General features: G+C 59.1%; 1 protein-coding gene across 2 annotated transcripts in view; it reads left to right on the forward strand.

Moving 5' to 3' along the window:
- The window catches only part of MLLT1 (MLLT1 super elongation complex subunit), a 73,133-nt gene that overhangs the window by 44,119 nt on the left and 6,460 nt on the right, over positions 1–22,554 (forward strand). The window contains exons 4-7 of one of the 2 annotated variants that reach the window (XM_021676796.2): positions 8,697–8,840; positions 12,402–12,527; positions 16,507–17,064; positions 21,163–21,250. In XM_021676796.2, the coding sequence (XP_021532471.1) occupies positions 8,697–8,840; positions 12,402–12,527; positions 16,507–17,064; positions 21,163–21,250 (916 nt within the window). The remainder of the gene's footprint in view (positions 1–8,696; positions 8,841–12,401; positions 12,528–16,506; positions 17,065–21,162; positions 21,251–22,554) is intronic. The other variant, XM_021676797.2, reaches the window with a different exon arrangement.

Raw genomic sequence — 22,554 nt, forward strand, 5'->3', positions numbered from 1 at the left:
TGACCTTGCAGGCTGAGCAGTCAGGCAGGCATGGGAGGGGCCTGGGTTAATGTGTGTGTATGAGTGTGTGTGTACCCAGTTGTGTATATGTGTGTGTACACAGGTGTGAGTGTGTGTACACGGTGTGTGTGTTTACCCAGGTGTGTGTGAGTGTATGTGTACACAAGTGTGCATGAGTATGTATGTACACAAGTGTGTGGAGGGGTGTGTGAGTCTGTATGTACACAGGTGTGTGGGTGTGAGTGGTTGTGTATGTACATAGGTGTGTGTGTAAGTCTGTATGAGTGGGATGGGTGGTTGTGTGTACACGTGTATGAGTGTGTACTTGGGTGTCGGTTTGTGCATGTGTTTGTACATGGGTGGGTGAGTGGATGAGTGAATGTGTATGTACATGGGTGTGTGTACATGGGTGAGTGTGTGTGCACGGGTGTAAGGGCAGGTGAATGTGGGTGTGTGCATGTGTAAGTGTACACAGGTGTGCAGGTAGGGTGTTTAACACAGATGTGTGCATGTGTGTGTGTGTGAGTATGAGTGTGACTTGCACCTCTGAACTCCCCACCGTGGTCCTCCAGGGTCAGCACAGGCCGCTGTGTCTGGTTCTGGTGAGGGTTCGTGTCGCGAACCCTGGTGTCTGGGTCAGGTGTCATTTACCTGACTGTTCTCGGGGGGACATTTGGCATCTCGGGGTCTCCCTCTGCAGGGGTGCCTCGATGACTCCCTCATGCATTTGTTTGTACTCTGTGGATGTTTCAGTTGGATCGCATCCTGGCCGTGGGATTTCGGGGATGGCGTTGTATGCTTCTTGGAGGTGTTTTTTCCGTGTTTCTGCTCTTCCCTTGCTTTCTTATTGGACTGTGTCAGCCGCGTTCCAGTTTGCCGTGGGCCGGTCAGTGCAAGAGCCTAGTGCCTTACAGCTGTGTCCAGAGGAGGGGCAGGGCTCTGTGTGTTCGAGGGGCTTTTCATGTGTGAACTAGTGGGTTTGGCATTTATTGGTTCTGTGAGGCCTTGGCAAATGAGCAGATGCCACAACACCTGAGCTTCCTCTCCTAGCAGCTGGTGAGATAGTGATGCCCTCCTGGGGTGCTGGTGTGGACTGAATACAGTGCCATGGTGTAAGGCCTGTGGCCCTGTGCCCAGCCCCATGGGGCCCGCTGCCTGGTGCTGAGGTGGCCACTTGAAGCAGAGCAAGGCGTTTGCCTGCTGGCCAGAGAGGACTGTGGCGGAGGGTTCCATCTGGGCTCCAGGCGGGGACTTGCCCAATTCCCCACTGTCTTCCCAGCTCCAGGAGAGAGGCAGGCTGGTAGAGACAGAGGTAGTGTTGAATTCAAATTCAGAGCTGTGAGGCAGGCTGGGGGCAGAGCCAAGCATGTCTGTTGAATCCTCCTTTCTAATATAGATGACTTAAAAAACATACAGAGGAGAACAGCAGAGCAGCCGCCCCCGACCTCCACCTCCAGCTCCCACAGCCGCCAGCCTGCACGGGGCTTTCTCCTCTCTCCCCCCGGGTTGTTTTGAATCAGGTCCTAGACATCACGTTTTCTAATCTGTTAGCATTTCCGATGTGCCTGTAAGAGATAAGATTCTTAAAGAAAAAACCTAACTGCAATATCAGTCTACCTAGAAATTGGTAAGTTAATCATTCTTTAACATCCTCACGTGTCCAGTACCATCAGTTTCCTGTCGTCTCACACACACAGTCAGCTCTGTAGCCTGCCGCTCGCTCCCTGCAAAAACCCAGGGAGGCTCTGTGTGTACACACATCTTTTAAAATAATGTGTTCATGTCAGGATTCAAGTAGGGTTGGAGCTTCTGTCTCTCTCTCTCTTTCTCTTTCTCTCAGTCAGATCTCATTCTGTCATCCAGGTTGTGTGCAGTGGCCGGATCATAGCTCACTGCATCCTCAAACTCCTGGGCTTAAGGAATCCTCCTGCTGCAGCCTCCTGTGTAGCTGGGGCTACAGATGTACCACCACACTCAGCTAATTAAAAAAAAAATTTTTTTTGTAGAAATGGGATCTCACTGTGTAGACCAGGCTGGTCTCAAATTTCTGACCTCAAAGTGATCCTCCCGCTTCAGCATCCCAAAGTGCTGGGATTGCAGGCGTCAGCCATTGTGCCAGGCCCAAGCATTTCTCTTGATTTCTTGATGGCTTTGTCTCTTGAGCATCTTTAAATCTTCTTTCTCCCTCCATCTCTTTCCCTCTTTCCCACTCTCTCTCTCCCTCCCTCCCTCCCCTTCCCCTTCCCCTTCATCCCAGCTCTCTCCCCTCACTTATTTTTTCCTCCCTTGCAAAATATTTGAGAATTGATGTCGTTTATCTCATAGGGATGCTTCCCTGGTGTTTCCCATAAGCAGGCCCTTCAATCTGGAGCCATGATCACATGCAGGTTTAACTTTTTTTTTTTTTTGTAAGCCCAGCATATGTCTGTGAACCCTGGGGCCTCACAGGGGAATGCCAGGCCGCGCCGGATAAGCTTGGCAGGGCAGAGATGGCCAGGAGACAAGCTGGGGCCGGTAGGAGCGGGAGACCTTACAGGAGAGCTGGTTGCTCGCCTCTCACTCACGCCCAGGGCTGGGAGGGAAGGCCGCTTGTGGGGCAGAGGGAGTGTGGCCTGTCAGAGGTGGCGGTAGCAGCAGGTGTTCCACACGTGGCATGCTGGTCACAGGGCCTTGCCTTGATGTGCCTCGTGCCAAGGCCAACCTGGCCACTCAGCCCTTGTGATCCTCATCCCGAGGAGCACCGGCAGGCACGCCGAGCTCACTGCCTGGACTCTCCCCGCCCGGGGCGGTGGATGGCGCATGCTGCGGCCTTTGGCACAGGCACCTGTTTGGCCAGTTCCTCTGCATCTGAGTTTGCTGAGGCCAGAGAGACGCTGGCTCGTGACCAGCGGCCTAGGAGTGGGCAGCTGCTCCTGACCTGGCCTGAGAACATGTAAGTCCAGCAGGCGGCTGCCATTAGTAGGTCACGGCACAGTCCGGCTGGAGTCACTAAGGCTGTCATCCCGGGATGGTTGGCCAGACAGCCTCGAGTTTGCCAGCGCTCAGGAGCCTGCTGCCAGGCCTCAGGGGCACGAAGGTGTTGCTGTCCCGGTGTCTACCAGGAGACTGTTTTTCAGGGGTAGCAGGAAGGGGTCCGCAGCCCTCTGGGGAGCCCCTGAGCTTTGCAGCCCCAGGTCTTATGTAGAGGGAGTGCCGTTAATTCATTCCCAGTGCCTGTGACTCACTGGCAGCTTCCAGCGGCTGGTCTTGATCCCGATCCCTGGGTGCTGGCCGCAGGGTGCCTCGGGGCACGACCTCTGCCTTGCTAGTTGGGGGGGGGTGCCTCCTTGCTTTTCTGTGCCATACCTCTCTGCAGTTGTGAGCATTCCAGGTCTCTTCACTGTGGCTGCCTGCCCTGTTTGGTTTGTGTGGGCAACAGGAACCTCTCCAAGATCTGGGGCTCCCCGAGAACCTTTCCAGGTCACGCTGGCTCTGCTGCTGCCCAGATCCCCTGTCCAATTCAGCATCTTTATCTGTGACATGGGGACACCAGGAGCACCTGTTTTTGGGGCTGTGAAGCAGTCATACCCCGTGAGTGCTCAGAAAGTGCCTGGTCACTGTCAGCACTGTGCAGACACTGTGACATGGTGTGGCTGGTGTTACTCTGGTGTCATTGCCGTGTGGCTATCTCGCCTTCGTGCCCTGTCTGTCTGTAAGGTTAGAGACCTCTCCTCTCTCATGATCCCTGCTGGGAACTTATGGTAGCCTCCCGTGGCATTTTGTGGGGATACATGGGTATTTAGGGATGTTCAGCAGAAGACGCTGGTGCTACCTCAGCTCCAGGCTCATCAGGAACAAAACAGGATGGTCCCGTTGTGTGTGGTGCTCATGGGCCAGCGGGGTTAGGTGACAGAGGACAGATGTGCTTTGGACTATGAGGAGAACTAGAGCGAGCTGTGCTCTGTGCTTGGGGACAGCAGCAGGCCAGGGTAGGGGTGGTGGGGTCAGGAAGGGGTTAACTGGGTGGAGGAGGAGTGGAAGAAGGCAGCATGTCACCCTGGCTGCGCTGAGGGTGTGGCGCTTCCTCCAGGCTCATTGAGGCCGTTGGTGGGCTGGGGTGAACGTGAACGCTGACACCGTGGAGACGCCATGGTCTGAAAGGGGCTGTGGTAGAAGCGGCTGATGGTTAGGAGGCAGGTAGTCCAGGAGAGAGGGGCTGGCCAAGGAGCTCGGGAGATGTGGCTGGATTTGCCATGCAGCGGGGTGCACAGCCATGGCCAGGAGTGTGGAGAGGAGAGGACCTGGTTCTGAGCCCCAGGGTGCTCTGTGCCAGGCAGTGGGCAGAGCTAGGGAGCATCCCTGGGGTGTCCTGGTGCTTTGATGCCAACTGGCTGCTCCTCCCCAGGTGCCCTTCTTAGCTAAGACTGCTTTGCGGGGGCAATGGTGGCTTCTGTGGATGATAGGCAGGGTGCTGAGCACTGTGGCATCTCGGTGAATCCCCCCACACTGCCTGTGAAGATCCTGAGGCTTGCGGGCAGGACCGCAGCCAGCCTGCCCGCTGGTGTCCCTCAGGACCCAGGCTTTCTGCACGGGGATGCCTCCAGCCGTGTCCATCCTCTGCATAACCTTGCTGCCCTGCACCCACTCAGAAGTTACCAGGGAAAGTTTGAAGCATTTACAGAGGCAGATGCAGCAAACCCCCTCGTGGCCGTCACCCACCCAAAGGTGGTCCCTGCATAGCCGAGCTCGCTCCAGCCCCCGCTGCCCTCCTGGTCATTCTGCAGCAAATCCCAGATGTCCTCATTTTATGTCTAAATATTTCAAAGGGGCCTCTAACAAGACAGTACTACCAGGACCACACCATGAATTAGTGATCTCTTAGTTACGCTACCGTTAACTTGGTTATGTTTATGATGAATGATCCCTTAGTTTCTCAATATGCCAGTGTTGAAAGTCTTGTTTTTTTTCTGTTTGAATCAGGATGTTGATGAGATCCATACGCTGATTCATTGGTTTGTCTCTTAAATTCTGTTCTAGATTCTCCCACTACCTTTTCATTCGTGCACTCTTTTTTTCTTTGCTATTTATTTGGTGGAGAGTCAGGACCTTGTGGCCCCACAGTGGCACTCAGGGTCGTCCTCTGACTCACGTGTCCCTGTCTCGGGGGCCTGAATCTAGAGGCTTGGTCTCTCCATGTGGCTGCCTGAGTCCATGGTGCCGGCCGAGTGGATGGTGAGATGCTAGGGCGCTCTGATGGCCTTTCGTGGGTCCGCCGGACAGTCTGTGCAGTTTAGCTGCTTCCCTTCTCCAGGTTCACCTAGTGGTGTTGCTTCTGTAGGAAAGCCGGCACAAGAGCTCTCCTCCCCCACCTCGTCCCCCCTTATCTGCCAGGGCCCAGCCAGCCCTGCACCCAGAAGTGCCGGCTTGCGTCTGCCCTTTGCACAGTGGGCCAGAGGGTGTGGTTTCCTGAGATGTGGATGTGACCATTGTTCCTGAACTGAAAATCCTCCACCTCCATACAGGGCTCCCTCTCTGCAGGGGCAGCCAAGGCCCTTCTCCCCAGGGTCAGCGCCACCACCTCTCTCCACCCTCCCCTCTCAGCTGCAGCCAGGCTGGAGTTTGGGGGTCCCAGTGATGACACCGCAGCCCTTGCCACTGTTTCCCGCCTGAGGCTGTGCATGCTCCTTTCGGGTCCAGTGTGGACGCCCATCCATCTCTTACCCTTCTTGAGCTGACTGGCTGGACATCCTTTCAGCCCTCCACAGCCTCCGGGGAGCCTTCCCAGCCCCTCCTGTCCCTGCTACTGGACCAGCCCCCTCCAGTCTGCTCTAGCATCTCCTCACTTGCTTCACTTGGAACTGGGCCAGCTGCACACCTCCGGGGAAGGCAGGAGAGGAGTCTCCTCATGGCCTAGCTTCCCAGTTTGGTGGGACCCAAGCCCCCAGGACAAGTGCCTCTGTAAAGGCAGGGGGCACAGAGGAGGGGCACCCGGCGACATTTGAGTCCTTAAGGAAAGCTGCGCAGGGCAAGTGTGGACTTGGCGAGGGGCGTGTCGGGTAGGGATACGTTCAGTTGCTCAGAGCAAGTGTCTATCAGGGCTTCCTGGAGGGGCTGGTTTTCTTCCAGGACAAGAAAGCAGGAGATGCCAGGGCCTCACATCACTTCACATATGTCCTGGGATGGAAGCCACCCCCACAGGCACCACCTCTTGAGCTTTGGCAGGACAAAGAGAGATGGCGAGAAACTTTGTCCCTGCAGTTTTGTTTATGACTTGGGAAGGAAAGCCCTCCCCAGGCCACCTTCCCTTCCTCCTCCTTATCCAAGCCTAAGTCACATGTTCCCTCGGACAAGGGGAGGGAGCCCAAGCCTGGCTCAGACGGGTCACGCCTCCCTCCCTGGGGCTGGGGCAGAGACCCACTCTTCTGAGATCAGGGCTTTCCCCACACAAGGTCACTGTCGGCCACACCGGCTGGCCTTGAATCAGGAAACTGTTCACTTGTCTGCCCTGTCCAGACTCGTGATTCTGGAGGCTCCTTCCCGTGCAGGTGTACCCGGGACTCCTAGGGGAGAGATGGCATGCCGCAGCACCCTGAGCCCCTCAGCCTGTCCTCTCTTGCCAGGACTGAGGGTGTGGTTGTGTACCTTCGAGTTTAGGCTGCTGGGGAAAGGGCTGAGAATAAAGAGGGTGCAGAGGGCGCCGGGCCCGGAGCTCTGCCCTGCGTCCCCACCACTGACGGAGCCGGTGTGACATCTCAAGCTTCTGAGCACAGCATTCCCTCTACTCAGAAGCCTTCACGGGACGCCCATACCCTTAGTTATTTTTATCCTGGTGGACAATATTTTAACAAAGTGAGTTGCAATTCACCTACCATAAAATTCAGTCTTTTAAAGTGTACAGATTTAGTGGTTTTAGTATATTCACAATGTTGTCCAATCATCACAATTTTTAAATTCCAGCATATTTTCATCACTCCCAGAAGAGGCCCTGTGCCTGTTAGAGTCACTCCTGCACCTCCGACCCTTCCCCTGCTACCCGCTCATCCGTGTCTGTCTCCGAATTTGCCTCGGCCTCCCAGAGTGCTGGGATTACAGGCATACACCATGACGCCTGGCCAACATTTTGAAAAGTTTTTGAAGTTCACATGATCTCATTTTCTTTAATTGCCTGTGCTTTTGGTGTCGTATTATAAGAAATGCAATGTTGTGACTGATTCCTGGATTTTCTTGCGGGAGCTATGTGGTGTTAGTGCTGACGTCCAGGTCTTGGGGCCATTTTGAGTTGTTTTCTGTGTGTGAGTGAAGTAGGGCTGTGTCCGTTTTCCCACCGGTGGACATCCAGCTGTCCCAGCACCACTGGTTGAAGAGACTCCCTGGCCCCCAATGTGTGGTCTTGGCACCCTAGTCAAGCATCGGTTGCCTGTGATGTGAGAACACGAACATGCACCTTTGTTTCTTTTTCTTTTTTAAGACAGAGTCTTTCTCTGTTACCCAGGCTGGAGTGCAGTGGTGCAACCTCAGCTCACTGCAACCTCCGCCTCTTGGATTTAAGTAATTCTTCCTCCTCAGCCTCCTGAGTAGCTGGGATTACAGGCGCCCACCACCATGCCCGGCTAATTTTTGTATTTTTAGTAGAGATGGGGTTTTGCCATGTACCCCAGGCTGGTCTTAAACTCCTGACCTCAAGTGATCTGTTCTCAACCTCCCAACGTTCTGACGTGAGCCACCATGCCTTACCACGTGCACGTTGTTTCTGTAAGAACTTCCTCTCCTCCACGTGACGTTAGGTCTTGTCGCAGTGTGGGTCTCCCACACTCCCCATCCACTCCATTTTCTCACCAGCCTGATGTCCCCGCTCCCAGGAGCACATCTCCATTTAGTGGGACCTGCAGCTTACATAATTTGGGACAGGACGGGGCGGGGTTCTTAAGGAAAAGCAGATGAAGTTGTCTTGCTTTGAAATTTCAAGGTTCACAGAAACGCTGCCCCTGCACACGCTGCTGGGCCTCCACAGGAGCCAGTGTGGACAGCTCCTGCCCGAAAGCCTGCCTGCCCCAAACCCTCCCGGCCTTTCTGTGATCATCGCAGCCCCTCCTTCACAGCCTTTCCAAGACTGCCCCATGAGCTCATCACATCCTTGTACGCAAAATCCATCAGCCCCTGCCCCATGCCGTGCGAGCGTCCCTGTCTTCTGGGGTGGCGAGGGTTCAGGGCGGCACCCAGAGTGGACAGAGCCTCCTGAAAGCTGGCTCATGACCCTGTGCTTTTGCCCCTCTGGGCTCTGCTCTATCGTTTGAGTCTGCGCCCTGTGTCCATCGGGCTTGGCCCTGGCTGCAAAAGAGGCAGGGAGTGGAGGCAGTGAGACTGTAGGGCTCGAGGCCTGGGGCAGGTCTCAGCGCTGCCACGTGTCAGTGTCTTTGCGCCTCAGTTTCCCTGTCCATTATTGGCCCTGTGAGGGTTCAAGCGGGATGCACATTTCCCGTAACTATCTGAGAACATGGCTATGGATGAACTTTGTTTCTGCCATGGGGCCTGCAAGGCCCAGTTGGCTGCACATAGTAGGTTGGTTGATTTTGAGTAAGGGCAGGGTAGGAGGCACCCAAGAGAGAAGGAGGTGCAAATACGAGAGAGTGGAGCGGGGGACCAGGGCAGATGGGGAACTCTGTCCCTGCCCCATGGTCACTCCTCCAATATGGCCCTTTTTGTTTTCTTTGTTCCAGGAGGAGCCAAGGAAAGTCTGCTTCACCTATGACCTGTTCCTGAATCTGGAAGGCAATCCGCCCGTGAACCACCTGCGCTGCGAGAAGCTTACCTTCAACAACCCCACCACGGAGTTCCGGTACAAGCTCCTGCGGGCCGGCGGGGTGAGTGTCCCAGTTTCTGCCCGCCAAGGGGCCGCCCCGCTGAGGCCGCTCTGCTGCGGCCCCCTGTGCCTAGCCGGAGGTGTCGGTGCTAGGAGCCGAGAGGTGCAGGTCACACAGCAGTGCCCGACAGAGGTGGAGGGGACCTGGGAGCTCCGCAGCCTGTGCCAGGGTGTGGTGGCTGCAGGTGACTCGTTGCTGGTCACCCTTCTGGGTGGCCATGGGTAATTAGCACCTTCCTGCAGGAAGTGCCGGGAAGGGATGGGCACGAGGCCGGTCTGACCGCGTGGCTGTGCCTGGAGCTGGCTTGTAACTAGCCGGGCAGGGCCTCCTCACAGGGCCCCTGCCATGCACATTGCTGTCACCTCCGACTTCAGGAGGCCAGACGACAGCGCCAGCTCTGGAGTCAGGGCTCTCCAGGAGTTGTGTGGCTGGGACCCCCATTTGGTGGCTGGAGTCAAGCCCTCCGGACCTTATTGGGGCAGAGCTCCTCACAAGAGTTCTTGGCAACAGGGTGGGCGGGCGCAGGTGCTGGTGAGGGTCGTGGAGGAGGGGTGTGTGAAGGGAGGTATGTGGCAGGCTGAGGCCTGGTCACAGGACAGCAATGCCACCTTCAGGACTCAGGGCCTCAGAGCCTTTGCCTGGGTGCAGGCCTGAGCCTGTGGTGGAGTGGGCTGTGGTGGCGTGGTGTGTGTCGTGTGTGGTATATGTGGTATGTGTGTGTGGTATGGGGTGTGTGTGGCGTGTATATGTGTGGTGTGTGGTATGTACATGTGCTATCTGTGGGGCACATCATGTACAGTGTTTGTGGCGTGTGTCATGTATGGAGTGTAAGTGGTGTGTAGGTGTGTGTGGCCTGTGTCGTGTGTGGTGTATGTGGTGTGTGTATATGTGTGGCATGTAGTATGTCCATATGTTGTTTGGTGTATCATGTATGGTGTGCGTGGCATGTCACACATGGGGTGTAAGTGGCATGTGGCATGTCACTTGTGGAAATGTGTGGCATGTGGTATGTACATATGTCTGGTGTATGTGTCATGTGTGTGGTGTGTCATGTGTGGGGTGTAAGTGGCGTGTGGCGTGTCACTTGTGGGAACTGTGTGGCGTGTCACGTATGGTGTGACGTGCGTTGTGAGGAGTGTGAATGTGTCACAGGTGTATATGTGGCATGCGTAATGTGTGGGGTTATCTGGGTGGGGTGGGCCTCCCCCTTGGTGAACTTGGGGCACCGTGGCTATGGGTGTTGGGCTGGGGAGCCCCCATTCCTCCCTATGGAGCACGGTCCTTGGTGGGCATCGTTCTCCTAAGAGGAAGGAGGCGCCTGTCCTTGTAGAAGCTTGAGTGAGTCCTGCCGCAGTCCTTGTAAAGCCCCGCTTGTAGCTCTGATCTGGCTGGGCAGGGTGGTGCCGGCGTGGGTTTATGTGGACGGCATGGCTGAGTGCGGGTGACTGGGCCCCAGCGCCCTCCTGGCTCCGCGTGGCCACCTTTCTTCATGGCCAGGTATTTTCTCTGTGTTTGCAGTGGGTGTTTCTGGGCGTCCCTGGAGGTTCCATGGTGGCATGGCTTTGGGAAGTGGTGTTCCCTGGGTCTCTCTGGGCTGCAGCCAGGACCTCACTCCCTGTGGGAGGCAGCTTCCTTTTCTAGGCGGCAGTGATGAAGGCTCTGAGGGCATTGTCTCAACACATAAAAGCCAGGGGCGGGGAGGAGGCACAGGGTGAGGTTGGGAGGAAAGGCCAGTCAGGAGGAGGAAGCGCAGGCTGCAGCAGGTGCCTTAGGGTATGGTCTCTGCCCCAGGCGCTGGGCGCTCTGCCCTCTGAGGGTGGGCTGCCTGGGGAGCTGGCTGGCTGGGCAGGAACTTTACAGGCCTCTGGGGTTTGCCCTGGGTTGATGGCTGAGTGGAGCTCTCAGCCTTAGGAGCAGCCAGAGGCCTCAGTGGCAGGGGCTCCTCCCGGAGCTTCCCGTGGCCAACCAGTCGCAGGTGATCCAGCCCCGCCGTGGAGCTGTCGGTGCTGGGAGACCCGGGAGGAGGGGCTGGTTTCTGTGTCGGTGAGCACTGCTTTCTCTGCTCCTCTCACTGGGGGTCACTTGGAGATTGGTAATTCAAGGGTGAGAGGGCAGGACTTCCACCCTTCCAGCCTGGTGCCCCTTGGGACCATGCCTTGTCTCTGCCCCCGTGGCCGAGGGTCTGTGTTTCCATCGGGGAGCCTGGACTTCCTGGCAGCGCCTTGTAGGAGGTGGGAGTCATCCGTGTGTTCACTTTCCCAGTTCGTTTTTTTCAAGGATCTGTGTTGAGTGAGACACTGTGTGATCCTGAAACAGTCAGTCTAGAGCGTCGTTTTGAGGGGAAAGAAGGTGAATTCACGCGAGAGTTGAAGGAATGGGCCTGAGAGCGAATGGGGCTCAGCCTCCTGCAAGCCCCGCTGTGCATGGCCAGCCTTCCCCAGCTCCTCCATGAGCCTGCCTGGTGTGCATGCCCCAGAGCACGGAAGGCCTCCCATGGCGTGCTTTGAGGGACAACTGAGGCACACATGCCATTGGTGCTGAGCTCCTATCGTGGTCATACAGGCTCTGAGAAGCAGCTCAGAGCGGGGAACCCCGGGGCCCACTGCCCTCTTTTCAGCCAGTGTCCCCATGGCCGCACGATGTCAGTGTCCTTAGATGAAAGGCTTGGCTGGCTGGGGAACCGCAGGTGCTCAGGGCTATTAGTGGTGCTTCTTCTCCCGACTTCAGTACTTTTTTGAAGTGTGTTTTCTTCTTTTGTTCTCTCTTGTGGGCATCTGAGAAGCTTTCTCTGTGGCGGTGGCATTCCTTAACTTGGAGTGTTGGTGTTTCGAGACCTTACTCCAAGCTTCCCCGTGTGCAGCGAGTGTTTCCTGGGAGCCCTCCTGGAAGGACCCCAGAGCTTTCCTCATCTGAAGCCTCTGTCGGAGCACGGGAGCAGGTGCCCCACGCTGCAGGCTTGCTGGCTCACTCGGGCCTGCTTTGCAGAGCCCCCTCGATGGGGACAGGTCTTCTCCTGCCTTGGTCTCTGCCTTAGCCTGAGTGCTCCCGCCCTGTATGGGTCAGCTGCAGTCACGGCACACCAAAGATGGCTCATTCCCCTGGACATGTGGGACCCACCCGAGCTGCATCCGTGTGCGCCCCAAGAAGTTGCTGCCTGCCTGTCTCGGGCGTCTGACTGGGCTCTCGCCCTTCTGAGCTGTACCTCTGCTCCCCCTAAACCTCAGCGTGTGTCAGGCTTTGGCCACAGCTGTCTTCCCGTGATTCTCAGCGTGCTCCACAAGTCTTCTTGGGCCAGCGCTCGGTCCACTGTTCCTGGAATGCTGTGTGCCCCCCTCACCCGCCATGGGCCCAACCATCCTAGACCCCAGGCTTTTCTTCGCTCCCAACCCATGCCTGCTTCATCTGTGTGCTCAGCACCCAGTCCCCAGCGGGGAAGTGCCGGGATTCTTTCAGGAAAGCGCTCAGGCTCTCCCTTCTTGCAGAGGGAAGCCCCATTGCCTTCAGCCTGGCCCGTGTGGGCCCCCTGCCCGTCGATAATGACTGTCTCTTCTCTGTCACTAGGTGATGGTAATGCCCGAAGGAGCAGACACGGTGTCCAGGCCCAGTCCCGACTACCCCATGTTACCCACAATTCCACTATCTGCCTTCTCTGACCCCAAGAAGACCAAACCATCCCACGGCTCCAAGGTTAGTGAGGCGGAAGGCCCAGTCGCGTGGGAGCGCCTGGGCCCAGCTGTGGTGGGCCTGGCCCCGGCGCCCTCCCTCCACCAGGCTGGGCCTTCCGCACCTGAACTCGCTCCCTTGGCGTCTTCCTCTTTGAGCTCTCTGCACTCCCCTTGCTGCGCACTGCCGCTTCCCTAGGATTTCAGGAATAAGCCCGTGATCAAAGACTCTTTGTCCAGTTCATCTTGAGGCCAGAGACCCGGCCTAGTCCTCTCCCGTTCCGCCAAGCGACGGCAGGGCCCCAGTACTGCTCGGCCTGAAGCCCTGAGAGCTTCACTGACAGCTGTCAGGGCAGCCGCTGGATAGAGCGTCTCTGTCTGTCCAGGCCACAGCTGTCCACCCCTCAGCCCTCCCGAGGGCAGCCGGGGCTGCTCCTGCCCTTGGCTATGCCAGGCTTTGCATCTCAGGCAGCGGCTCACTGCAGAGTTGTGTGGGAGAAGGGCGGGGAAAGCCAGGTGCGCGCCAGCTGAATTCCACTGTGGAAGAAACTTTATTGTCTCATCTTGGCCCAGTGGGTCAGGTGGGTGGCGCTTGCTCCTGGGCTTCTCTCTTGGAACTCCCTGAGTGGCAGCTCAGAAGACATTCTAGAAAGCCCTTCGATAGCATCACAGCGTGTCATTTAACCCCCAGCATGTCCCGGTCCTCTGTAGCCGCCCACTTAGCATAGCCATTCCTGGAGGCTGAGCTGCACGGGACCTCGGAGCAGTGCCAGGTGCGTCACCCACACGTCTCTCCACCGGTCCTCTCTGTTCTCCTCACCTCACTTGTCTGCTGGGCCCTGCGAGTGGCTCTGGCAGTCCCAGGCGGGACAGGCAGGGGTCTCAGCTGCCTCCCAGCCTCCCCGTCAGCCGCGCTGGAGGAGAACTGCAGCACCCAGGCAGGTCTTTCTGGCTCTTTCCCCAAGGTCAGCAGATCTTAGAACTCCTCAGACTCGCCAGAGTCTCTGAGTAGGAAATGGAACCCTGGGGCCTTCCCACTTGGCCTCCTGGCCTGTCTCTCCCTTGTGGAGGCTCAATGAAGGAAATACTCTCGCGGGGGATCTTGGCAGTGCCCCTCTCAGCCACCACAACAGGAAGAGAAGGAATTGCTGTTTCTTCTGTATGGGTCACTTCAAGCCACCTAAAACCCTGAACAGAAAGGCCCTCCTGGTTGGAGAGGTGCCCCCCAGGGCTGGTGGGGCTGCGTCTGCTGGGGCTGCTCGTGGCTTTTCTTTCCAGAGAGTCTCTGAGACCCCGGGAGCCCCCAAGCCAGTGAGTTGATCCACCGGGCTCAGGAAGCCTTCAGGCAGGTTCCTCTGGCTCCACCCTCTCCATCCCAGGAGGCTTCTCCAGCCACCTGGCGGCGGGAGGTAGGCAGCGTCCGTGGGGAGCCTCGGGCAGCACAGGGTCCTGCCAAGACACTTGTCTGCTGAGGGATTTCGGAGAAAGCCGCTGCCTCGAGTCCTAGCCTGGCAAATGAGCTGTCGGCCCCGCCACGGAGTCCTTGGACGCACAGGCCTGTGAGCCAGCCTCTTCCCCAGCTGAGCGCCCTCCTTTGGTCACTGGCTCTCTGCCTGGAGAGTGAGTGACTGGGGCCATGCACTCCCAGCAGAGGGCCCTCAGCAGGGCTCCCTGAGCCGGGAGAGATGGGACAGGCGGGCCTTTTGGAGCCTTGCCCATCAGAATCCCTGGACTGGAGGACTGCTGGTGAGTGCAGCTGTGGCAGCTTTGGGGGACTCTGTCCTGGGATTTTGTCCCCACTTGACAGCCCCCATCCAAGAGTGGTGTGGAGGGCAGGAACTCCAGCTTCGTAGAGGGGGCAGGATCCTCCCACAACCTTGGCAGCAGCTGCAGGGGGCTGGGTGTCACCCGTGTGATGTCAGGTACTCGGCCTGCTTGCTCTTTCCCGTGGAGGTTCGCGGACAACCTTGTGAACATAGTTTTGATGGCTCTCACTCTGGAGAGCGCTCACTTTGTGCTTACAATTTACTGCCTAGCTTCAGAGCCAGTGGTATCAGGTGCCTGCGTGCACCCCTGGGAAGGCTCCTTCCAGCCAGGCAGGTTCTGGTGGCAGTGGCGATTTAGTTGACCCTGGGCCAGGGGCGCACAGTGGGAGCTGTGTTAGGGCCATGGGCGTGCCTTTGCAGTTTGCTCTCCTTCTGCCCTTGGTGGTTGTGATGCTGGCTGAGCTCCTGCGGCCCAGGTGGGCATGTGTCCCCTGCCAGAAGAGTCCAGGGTGGCATGTGGCATTGCAGTGTCTCACCTCCCTCCTTGGGGAGCAGCTTGCTGGAGAGCACAGCCCCATTCCACACCCCAGCTCCCAAGGGGACGCCCCTGATAGCCCTGCATGGCCCAGGCCAATTGGGGGATTGTGGGGGCACTCCCACTGCCCCCAGTGTAACAGCCAGGCTGGGCACAGGGCTTGCCATTTCTCCAGGGAGGCGGCAGAGGCCTCACAGCCATTGGAACTGTTCTTGAGCTTTTGACACTGAATGTGGGTTGTGGCTTTGCAAGAAGATGGCCAGCCCAGGAGACTGGCATGGGGTAGCTGCTCTGTCTGCCCTGTGGTTCTTTGCTGGGAGGAGTCTGTCCCTGGACACTCAGGTGGTTTTCAGAGGCCCCTGGCCAGCTGCACGTCTTCGGGGGATCTATGAAGTGTCCCCCCACAATCCCCCATACTCACCAGCTCCTGGAGCCCCTCCCTAGGGGCTTCGGGGTCTGGCTGCTACTGGCTTCTGTGCCAGGATGCCAGGTGCACTATCATCCAGACAGGCTCTGGGGCCGCTGTGCACCTGCTGGCTGATGCTTCTTTCCTATCCAGGGTGGAGCCCCAGGTTGCGGACAGCTGAGAAGCCTGCTCAGCGCTCCTGGGTGCACGGGGTGTTACAGGGTCTCTGTAAGGAAGGTGAAGGCATGGCTTCCGCTGTGGGGAGTGCTGGCAGTGTGCGTGTGGGATTGGGGTGTGGGGCAGAAACATACAACATACAAGCAGCAGAGCCCAGGCTGGCCTCGGGCTGTGCCGACTCAGCCACGGTGCTGGCAGTCCCCACATTGAACTTGCCGCCAGCCTGGTCTGCGCCGTTGCCCAGTGAGGTGGTGGTCTTGCCCTTCCTCAAGGCTGCAGGCACAGATGGCTGGGGTTTTCTGCCCGGGTCCGCAGTACGAAGGTCACAGAGCTGGGCTCGCTCCTGGGCCCTCCTACTGCTCGCTGCCATTGTCTTCCCTCTGTCCCCAGTGGTATCAGCCCCTGAGTCCAGCTGCACCCTAAATGCCCCGAGTTTCTGAGGTGGAGACCTTGGAATGTCATCCGTGTTTTAGGAAAGCAACACAGGGGATTTCCCTTCTGAGAAGCCCTGGAGCTGTCTGCTCTGTGCGGTGCCGGTGGGCACGTAGCAGTTGGCTCCCTGAGGCTAGGCCCGAGCTGGCTGGACCCTGGGGTGTGGAGACCTAGGCTCAGAAAGGAAGGCCGTGAGGCACCGAGCAGGAAACACTGAGCTTCCAGCCCAGAGCATGAGTACTGGGCCAAGGAGGCTGAACTGAGGGGCAGGGCTGCCTCCAGTGCCCCCCGGGGCTCCCCAGTACCCTGCAGCGCCAGCAGAGCCTTTGCTTTTCCCGGGCCCAGCTGCGAGGTGTTAGTGCGGGCGCGGGCGTGGGCATCGCGGTTTGCCTGGCTCTGCCTGTCTCACCCTGTGCATGAGTCCCTCAGGGAATGTCAGTTCAATTCAGAGGGGAATCTTAGCCTGCAGCTGCCGGGGACTCTGACACGGGCTAGTAGTTTAAAGGGACAGCTCCATTTAAAACTCTCACCTGCTGCCTTACTTTTTCGCTTTTTGGAAGAATTTCTCTAGCTGAGGCTGAATCAGGTGGATTATGCTTTGTAGGGCTCAGGGGTGACAGAGCAGGGCGCCCTGCAATGCCATGTGACCTTGTCTCTCCCCTTGCCCTCCCTGCCCTTGGCTTTGCAGGACGCAAACAAGGAGAGCAGCAAGGCCTCCAAGCCGCACAAGGTGACCAAGGAGCACCGGGAGCGGCCCCGCAAAGACTCCGAGAGCAAGAGCTCCTCCAAGGAGCTGGAGCGCGAGCAGGCCAAGAGCTCCAAGGACAGCTCACGGAAGTTGGGCGAGGGCCGGCTGCCCAAGGAGGAGAAGGCGCCACCGCCCAAGGCTGCATTCAAGGAGCCCAAGATGGCCCTGAAAGAGACCAAGCTGGAAAGCACATCCCCCAAGGGCGGGCCCCCGCCCCCACCGCCGCCCCCACCCCGGGCTTCCAGCAAGCGGCCAGCCACCGCCGACTCACCAAAGCCCAGCGCCAAGAAGCAGAAGAAGAGCAGCTCGAAGGGGTCCCGGAGTGCTCCAAGCACCTCGCCCCGCACCTCCTCCTCTTTCTCGGACAAGAAGCCGGTCAAGGACAAGAGCAGCACCAGAGGGGAGAAGGTGAAGGCCGAGAGTGAGCCCCGGGAGGCCAAAAAGGCCCTGGAGGTGGAGGAGTCCAACTCGGAGGACGAGGCCTCCTTCAAGTCCGAGGTGAGTGAGCGCCGGGGGCGGGGCAGGGTGGGTGGGCCATGGAGGTGCGGTGGGTATGGTGGGACCGGCTAGCCTCAGGTCTCACTGACTGCTGCCCCCACTGGCTCCTTGTAACCTTGGCCTCCACACCTCACTAGGCCTCGGTTTCCCCGTCTGTCAGGTTATAAAGTCTGCCTCGTGAGGAGTCCCTCCTCGACTCCTCGGTGGCATTTGTGGATGGTTCTGGTCTAGCATGATGGCATGGTACCGAAGTTCTGAGCTCCTCTCCTCCAGCAGCCCCCTGCGAGGGCCCAGGTCTTGGCTGCTCTGGTGCCAGTGGGCAGGTGTGTCTCATGGTTGCTCTGACCATGGCGCGGTCAGCCCGGCCTGGAGCTTGATCCCTCTGCTAACAGGGTATCTGGGAGACTCACCATTGTCTGGAGGGTTACTGGTGAGGGCTTCGGGCAGCCCCTTGCCGTGAGGAGCAACTGGGCGTGCCCGGCTCCCTTCTTAGGTGGTGGGTGGGGTCGAGAGCATCCCGCCCACCCACACCCATCACACACACCTGTGACTTGGAGATGCTCACATCTGGCCCCGCCAGTGTCTGAGCTTGGGATGAAGACCCCTCTCAGGGAGTAGCCATGTCACCATGAGAGGCTGCGGGCTTGTGCCACAGCCCGGCGTCTGGACAGTCTCAGAGGACCACATCAGACATGACTTGAGCCACAGGAGCCAGTAGCCAGCTCGTGGCCTTGTGGCCAGACCCCATTTGGGGCCTGGGATGGAGGTGGTGTCTTCCAGCTCTATATCTGGCACTTGGCATTCAGACAACAGATACTGCACCAGGTGAAAATGAACGAATGGATGGATGAGGGTCGGGCCTCTCACCTTTACTGCCAGCCCCAGCCCTCAGGGGCCTTTTGTGGCTTCCCCTCGCTCTCCAGGGGAAGCTTTGCCTCAGGGTTGCTGAGGCTTTGAAAAGCCGCCTGGGCTTTGAAGGCAGGTTCCAGCTACAAAGCCAGAGGGGGTTATGTGGGTGGCGCTGATTGCTATGCCTGTGGCCCCCAGGGCTCTCAGGGAGGTGGCGGGGCTGGCTGGGGGTGATGTCCAGCCTCTGGGTAACAATTAGTCTTGGCTCATAGACACACATGGGCTGGCAAAGCTGAGTTCCCAGTGCCCCCCACGGCTTGGCACTGGCTGAAGATGGTGCCACCTACTATGACCCTGAGGCGGGTGTAGTGGGGGCGGTGCTGCCTCCCAGAAATCTCAGCCACCTCAGTAGCCCTCCCAGCTGTGCGAGGTCCTGGCAGTGCCTGCTGGGCACCAAGCTTGCCCCCTTCTCTGCCCGTGCAGCAGCCACAGCCCTGGGCAGGCGCTTGTCCCCTCCCTTCTACCCCAGGGTCAGGGACTGGTACTGGGTGACATGTAGTCCCATGCCAGGCATCTCCAGGCGAGGCCTTCTGGCACCTGGGGCTGAGTGTGCTGCACGCTGGGCAGCGGCGAGGCAGCTCCGTGGCCGGGTCCACTCCGCTCTGTGCAGCCAGCCTGGCCCCCAGCAGTGAGCGAGTTGGCTCCTGGCTCCTGTCACCAGTGTTGTAAAACAGCTGGAATCTTCTGTGGGGAGCTTCTTGCCACCTTGGGCGCCACTGCTCAGAGTGGTTGAGTGGCCTTGAGGCTGGAGTTGCTGGAGGAGGCGTTGGGGTTTCCTCCTGGCTGAAGAAGAGCGCCCCGCTCATACTGAGAGGCTTCTAAGCAGTGTGGCTTAGCGCTGAGGTCTGTGCGGGTGTGATACCCAGGCCGCAACAGCCCCAACAGCCCAGAGTCCCTGACGTCTCCCTGCCCGAGGTTTCACTGAAGCCCAAGCTGCTATGGTGAAGGGGTGCACTGGCCTTCCAGACCGCTGGCCCCTCAGCCTCCCCTTGGCTGCCTCGGTCACCCCTCTCAGGAAGCTGTGCGTGGCTGTGCCACAGGAACTGGTCGTCATGTGGAATCTGCACCAGCTGGGCCTGGCCCACGCCCACCCTTGGAGGGCAGCTCTTTGGGCTGAGTCCCCGGGCTGAGCTCCCACGTCCTCCCACTGCTGCTTTAGGGTCTCCCTGGCCCTTGGGGATCTGGAAGCAATTGGTACCGACTACCTTTAGGCCAGCTGTGGACCCAGCCTGCTCCGCCTTCCCTCTGGGCCCTGGGAGTCTCCGTGGCCCTTCTGACCACACCACCTCGGGGCTCTTTTGGCTAAGACCATTTCTGGATTATTTTCCTCCCTGCCCCTTGGATTCGGGTAGAAGGAAAGGGGGCGCATGCGGCCAACTGGCTTTACTCTGTCTGACACAGCGCCAGGACTCCTGGCCCAGGCAGGCTCAGGGGGCCTCTCGGGGCTCTGGGCCCTCCCTGCCTCCATCCCTGCTGACCTTGCTCAGCCTCCTTTGGTCGCCTGAACTGCCCCCTGACACCCTTAGTGAGATGTGCATGGGCTGTGGGGCTGGGACCTTGGATCCTTCCCCAGCCCACCTCCCTCCAGGTGGTGCTCACCCTCTGCCCCAGGGGTTCCATCCAAGGTTGGAGGGAGGACTGGCCTTGGCCTCTGTGTGCAGGCAGCTGGCAGTTCTGGGGAAACTGAGGCTGACATCATGATCTGAGTAGCAAGGCCTGCTGCTCAGAAGGCTGGGCTTAAACAGGCCCTCTCTCACCAGTCACCTCTTACTCACCCCCGGCCCTCAAGAACAGAAGTCAGGCAGTGCATCACGTTGCTCCAGGCAGGCCCTGCCAGGGGTGCTGGACCTCAGGGGTATGTGTTCAGGACTCAGGTGGCCTGTGTGCCACCTCCCCAAGCAGCCCCCACAGTGAGCAGTGAGTGATAGGCACCATGGCAGGCTTTCCCAGCACTGATTCTACAAGGAGTGACATGTGCTGGTGGGAAGGGGTGCCAGCAGGGGCTGGTCTGAGGGGCAGGAGGGGCTGGGCTGGGCTGCAGTGAACCCTAGAGAAGGGACTCTTTTCCCTCTCAGGCATGGGTGAGTCTGGACCTGCCACAGGAGGCGGCCTTGGGCCTTTGTGGGGCCCCTTCTGCAGGGTGGAGGCTGCCCCATCTACGTGCTAGGGGAGGAGCCGAGGGCCTCCAGGCACTCAAGGTCCTGAGCCCCACGGGATCAACACTCCTTTCACGGCTTCCCTTGCATGGCTGGTGGCTGCAGTGGGCCCTGCCAGAATCCAGCAGACCAGCTGCCTCCTCTTGACGCAGGGAGGACCTTGCAGGGGACTGGTCTGAGGGGCTCAACTCACCTAGTTCCACCAGACGGGCCCCCAAGGTGAGGGAGCTGCCCTGGGCCCACCTCGTCCTCTGACGCACCCCTGGGGATGCACCCATTGGCAGAAATGAGGGTCCGGAGCAATGGGCCCCTTCCCTGTGCAGGCGTCTGCAGTGCCTGACTCCTGTCCACACAGGAGATGCGCCTCTGCCCGGCACACACCTGCCCCCCACTGTCACCCTCTGCCCTGGCATCGCACCCCTTATGTCCTTGTTTTGGCTTTTACTGCCCCCTGGTGGCTGAGCCTGGAAGGACGGCTGCGGGAGGAGGAGGTGGGCCAGGCCAGGCTTGCCCACGGCTTCTGTTGGGCAGCTGGTGGTGGGAGCAGCACATGGGTGGAGAGATGGAGTTCCCCCTGAGCCCTGGGATAGCGCTGGGTCAGAACAAGAAGTGTCCACACGCAGCTTTCCTGTTCCAGACCCTTTTGCGACACCAGCCAATGCCAGCCTCCTTGGTTGAGGGCAAGGCTCATCCACTGTGGGACCTCAGGACCCTGCCCCAGCCTCCCTCCCAGTCCCCTGTGCACCTACTTGGGTAGACAGGTTCTCCTGGTGCTAATGGAAACTCAGACACTGCTCAGTGGGAAGAATCCACGGGTGTCCTAGGGCTGGCGGGGAGGCTATAGGCTGCACGTGGCCTGGGCGCTGGCTCCCTAGCGGGTTCACAGCCGCATGCATGGGTACCCTTGGGACTCTGGAGGTGTCTAGGGGAGACCCACTTGGCATAGCCGCTACCAGAGGGGCCTCCTTTGTCTCTGCTGAAAGGTGACGGCTCTCCCTCTCTCCCCTCCCTCCCCGCCCACCGTTGGGTGAAGTCTGCCCAGTCAAGCCCGTCCAACTCCAGCTCCAGCTCAGACTCCAGCTCTGACTCGGACTTCGAGCCATCTCAGAACCACAGCCAAGGTGTGTGCCAAGAGCAGCCAAGGGCACGGCCGGGGCCAGGGAGGGCCCGGAGCTCAGGCCTTGTGCGTGCTGCCCAATGTCCGGTGCCTGTCCAGGCTGGGCCTACAGATCGTACCTGGAGGGTTTTGGTGGCTTGGGGGAGTCTGTATTTAAAAACAAAGCAGAAACAGGTCACTGGACCTCTAGCCAGGCCTAGGGCACTGCTCCTTGTGGTGGCTGTTGGCGTCCACCTATGCCTGGAGCTGTGCTGCTGAAGGGCTTCTGGTGAGGGCCCTGCCCATGGCCAGAACCTTCCCCACGCTGCTGGGGACCACGGACAGAGGGCATCACCTCCTCCGCCCACCCCGCCTGCTCCCCAGGGCCACCAAGGCACTAGCTGCCTGTGACGGCCAAGGTCTCCTGCTGCCGGGGTGTTTGGCCTGCCCTCTCCCTCTCCCTGCAGGCCACCCTGGGTAAGGGTGGCTTTTTGGGGAAAGGACATAGGCCCATTGGCTGCTCCAGCTTGCCCCAGAGTGGGGAGGGCCCTGGGGACCAGGCAGCCTGCAGGACACAGTGTGAGAGCCGCCCTGAGCCCCCAGCCCCAGCCCAGAGCCCAGCACCCACCCCCAGGCCAGAAGTGTTTTCTCTCCTGGGTTGGAACAAGAGCCTCCTTCCCCTTTGGCCTGGAATCCTTTGCGGGGGGCGGGGGGGGCGGGGGAAGAGGAGTGGATGGGGTTGTGGGGGGAGTCTGGGCTGGAATTCAGCCGGCAATTGCCGAGGGGGCTGGGGGATGGGGCCCTTGAAGCCCACACTCGCTCCAAGTGTTCTTATCTGCCGGGAAGGGAGGGGGACCTACTGAAGCGGGATCATGTGACCAAGGTAATTGAGGGCTTTGTGTCCCTCTGTTGCCTTGGTAACAGGAATATAAACCAAGATGCCGTCTGTAGGGGACTGGAACCGTGTGCCTCTGGAGAAAGGGGAGGACGGTGGACTGGGAGCAGCAGAGGGGATTACCGAGGGTGTGGGCAGGCCGGCGTAGGGCGCAGGCAGAGGGATCTGTGGCCCCAGGCCCAGCTTCTGAGCCGGGCTCTGTCTCCCTCACCCTCCCTGGGCTCTCGGCAGAGCTTCTGATCTCTGTGCCCTGAGCAGAGGAGAGGTTCTTCTCCGGCTGTAGCAATGGAGGGGCTCTGCGCGCCCACTGCCAGTCAGGCCCCCGAGGCCTGCGAGCAGGGCCAGGAAGGTAGGGAGGGGTGGGGGAGCCAGGAGATCCCTGGGGAAGGGGGTGGCTCCCGGTGTGGGGGTAGTTCTTGGACATGGGCAGAAGG

This window comes from Aotus nancymaae, unplaced genomic scaffold, assembly GCF_030222135.1.
Source record: "Aotus nancymaae isolate 86718 unplaced genomic scaffold, 86718_ANA_hifiasm-v0.15.2.pri h1tg000028l, whole genome shotgun sequence".
Lineage (NCBI taxonomy): Eukaryota > Metazoa > Chordata > Mammalia > Primates > Aotidae > Aotus > Aotus nancymaae.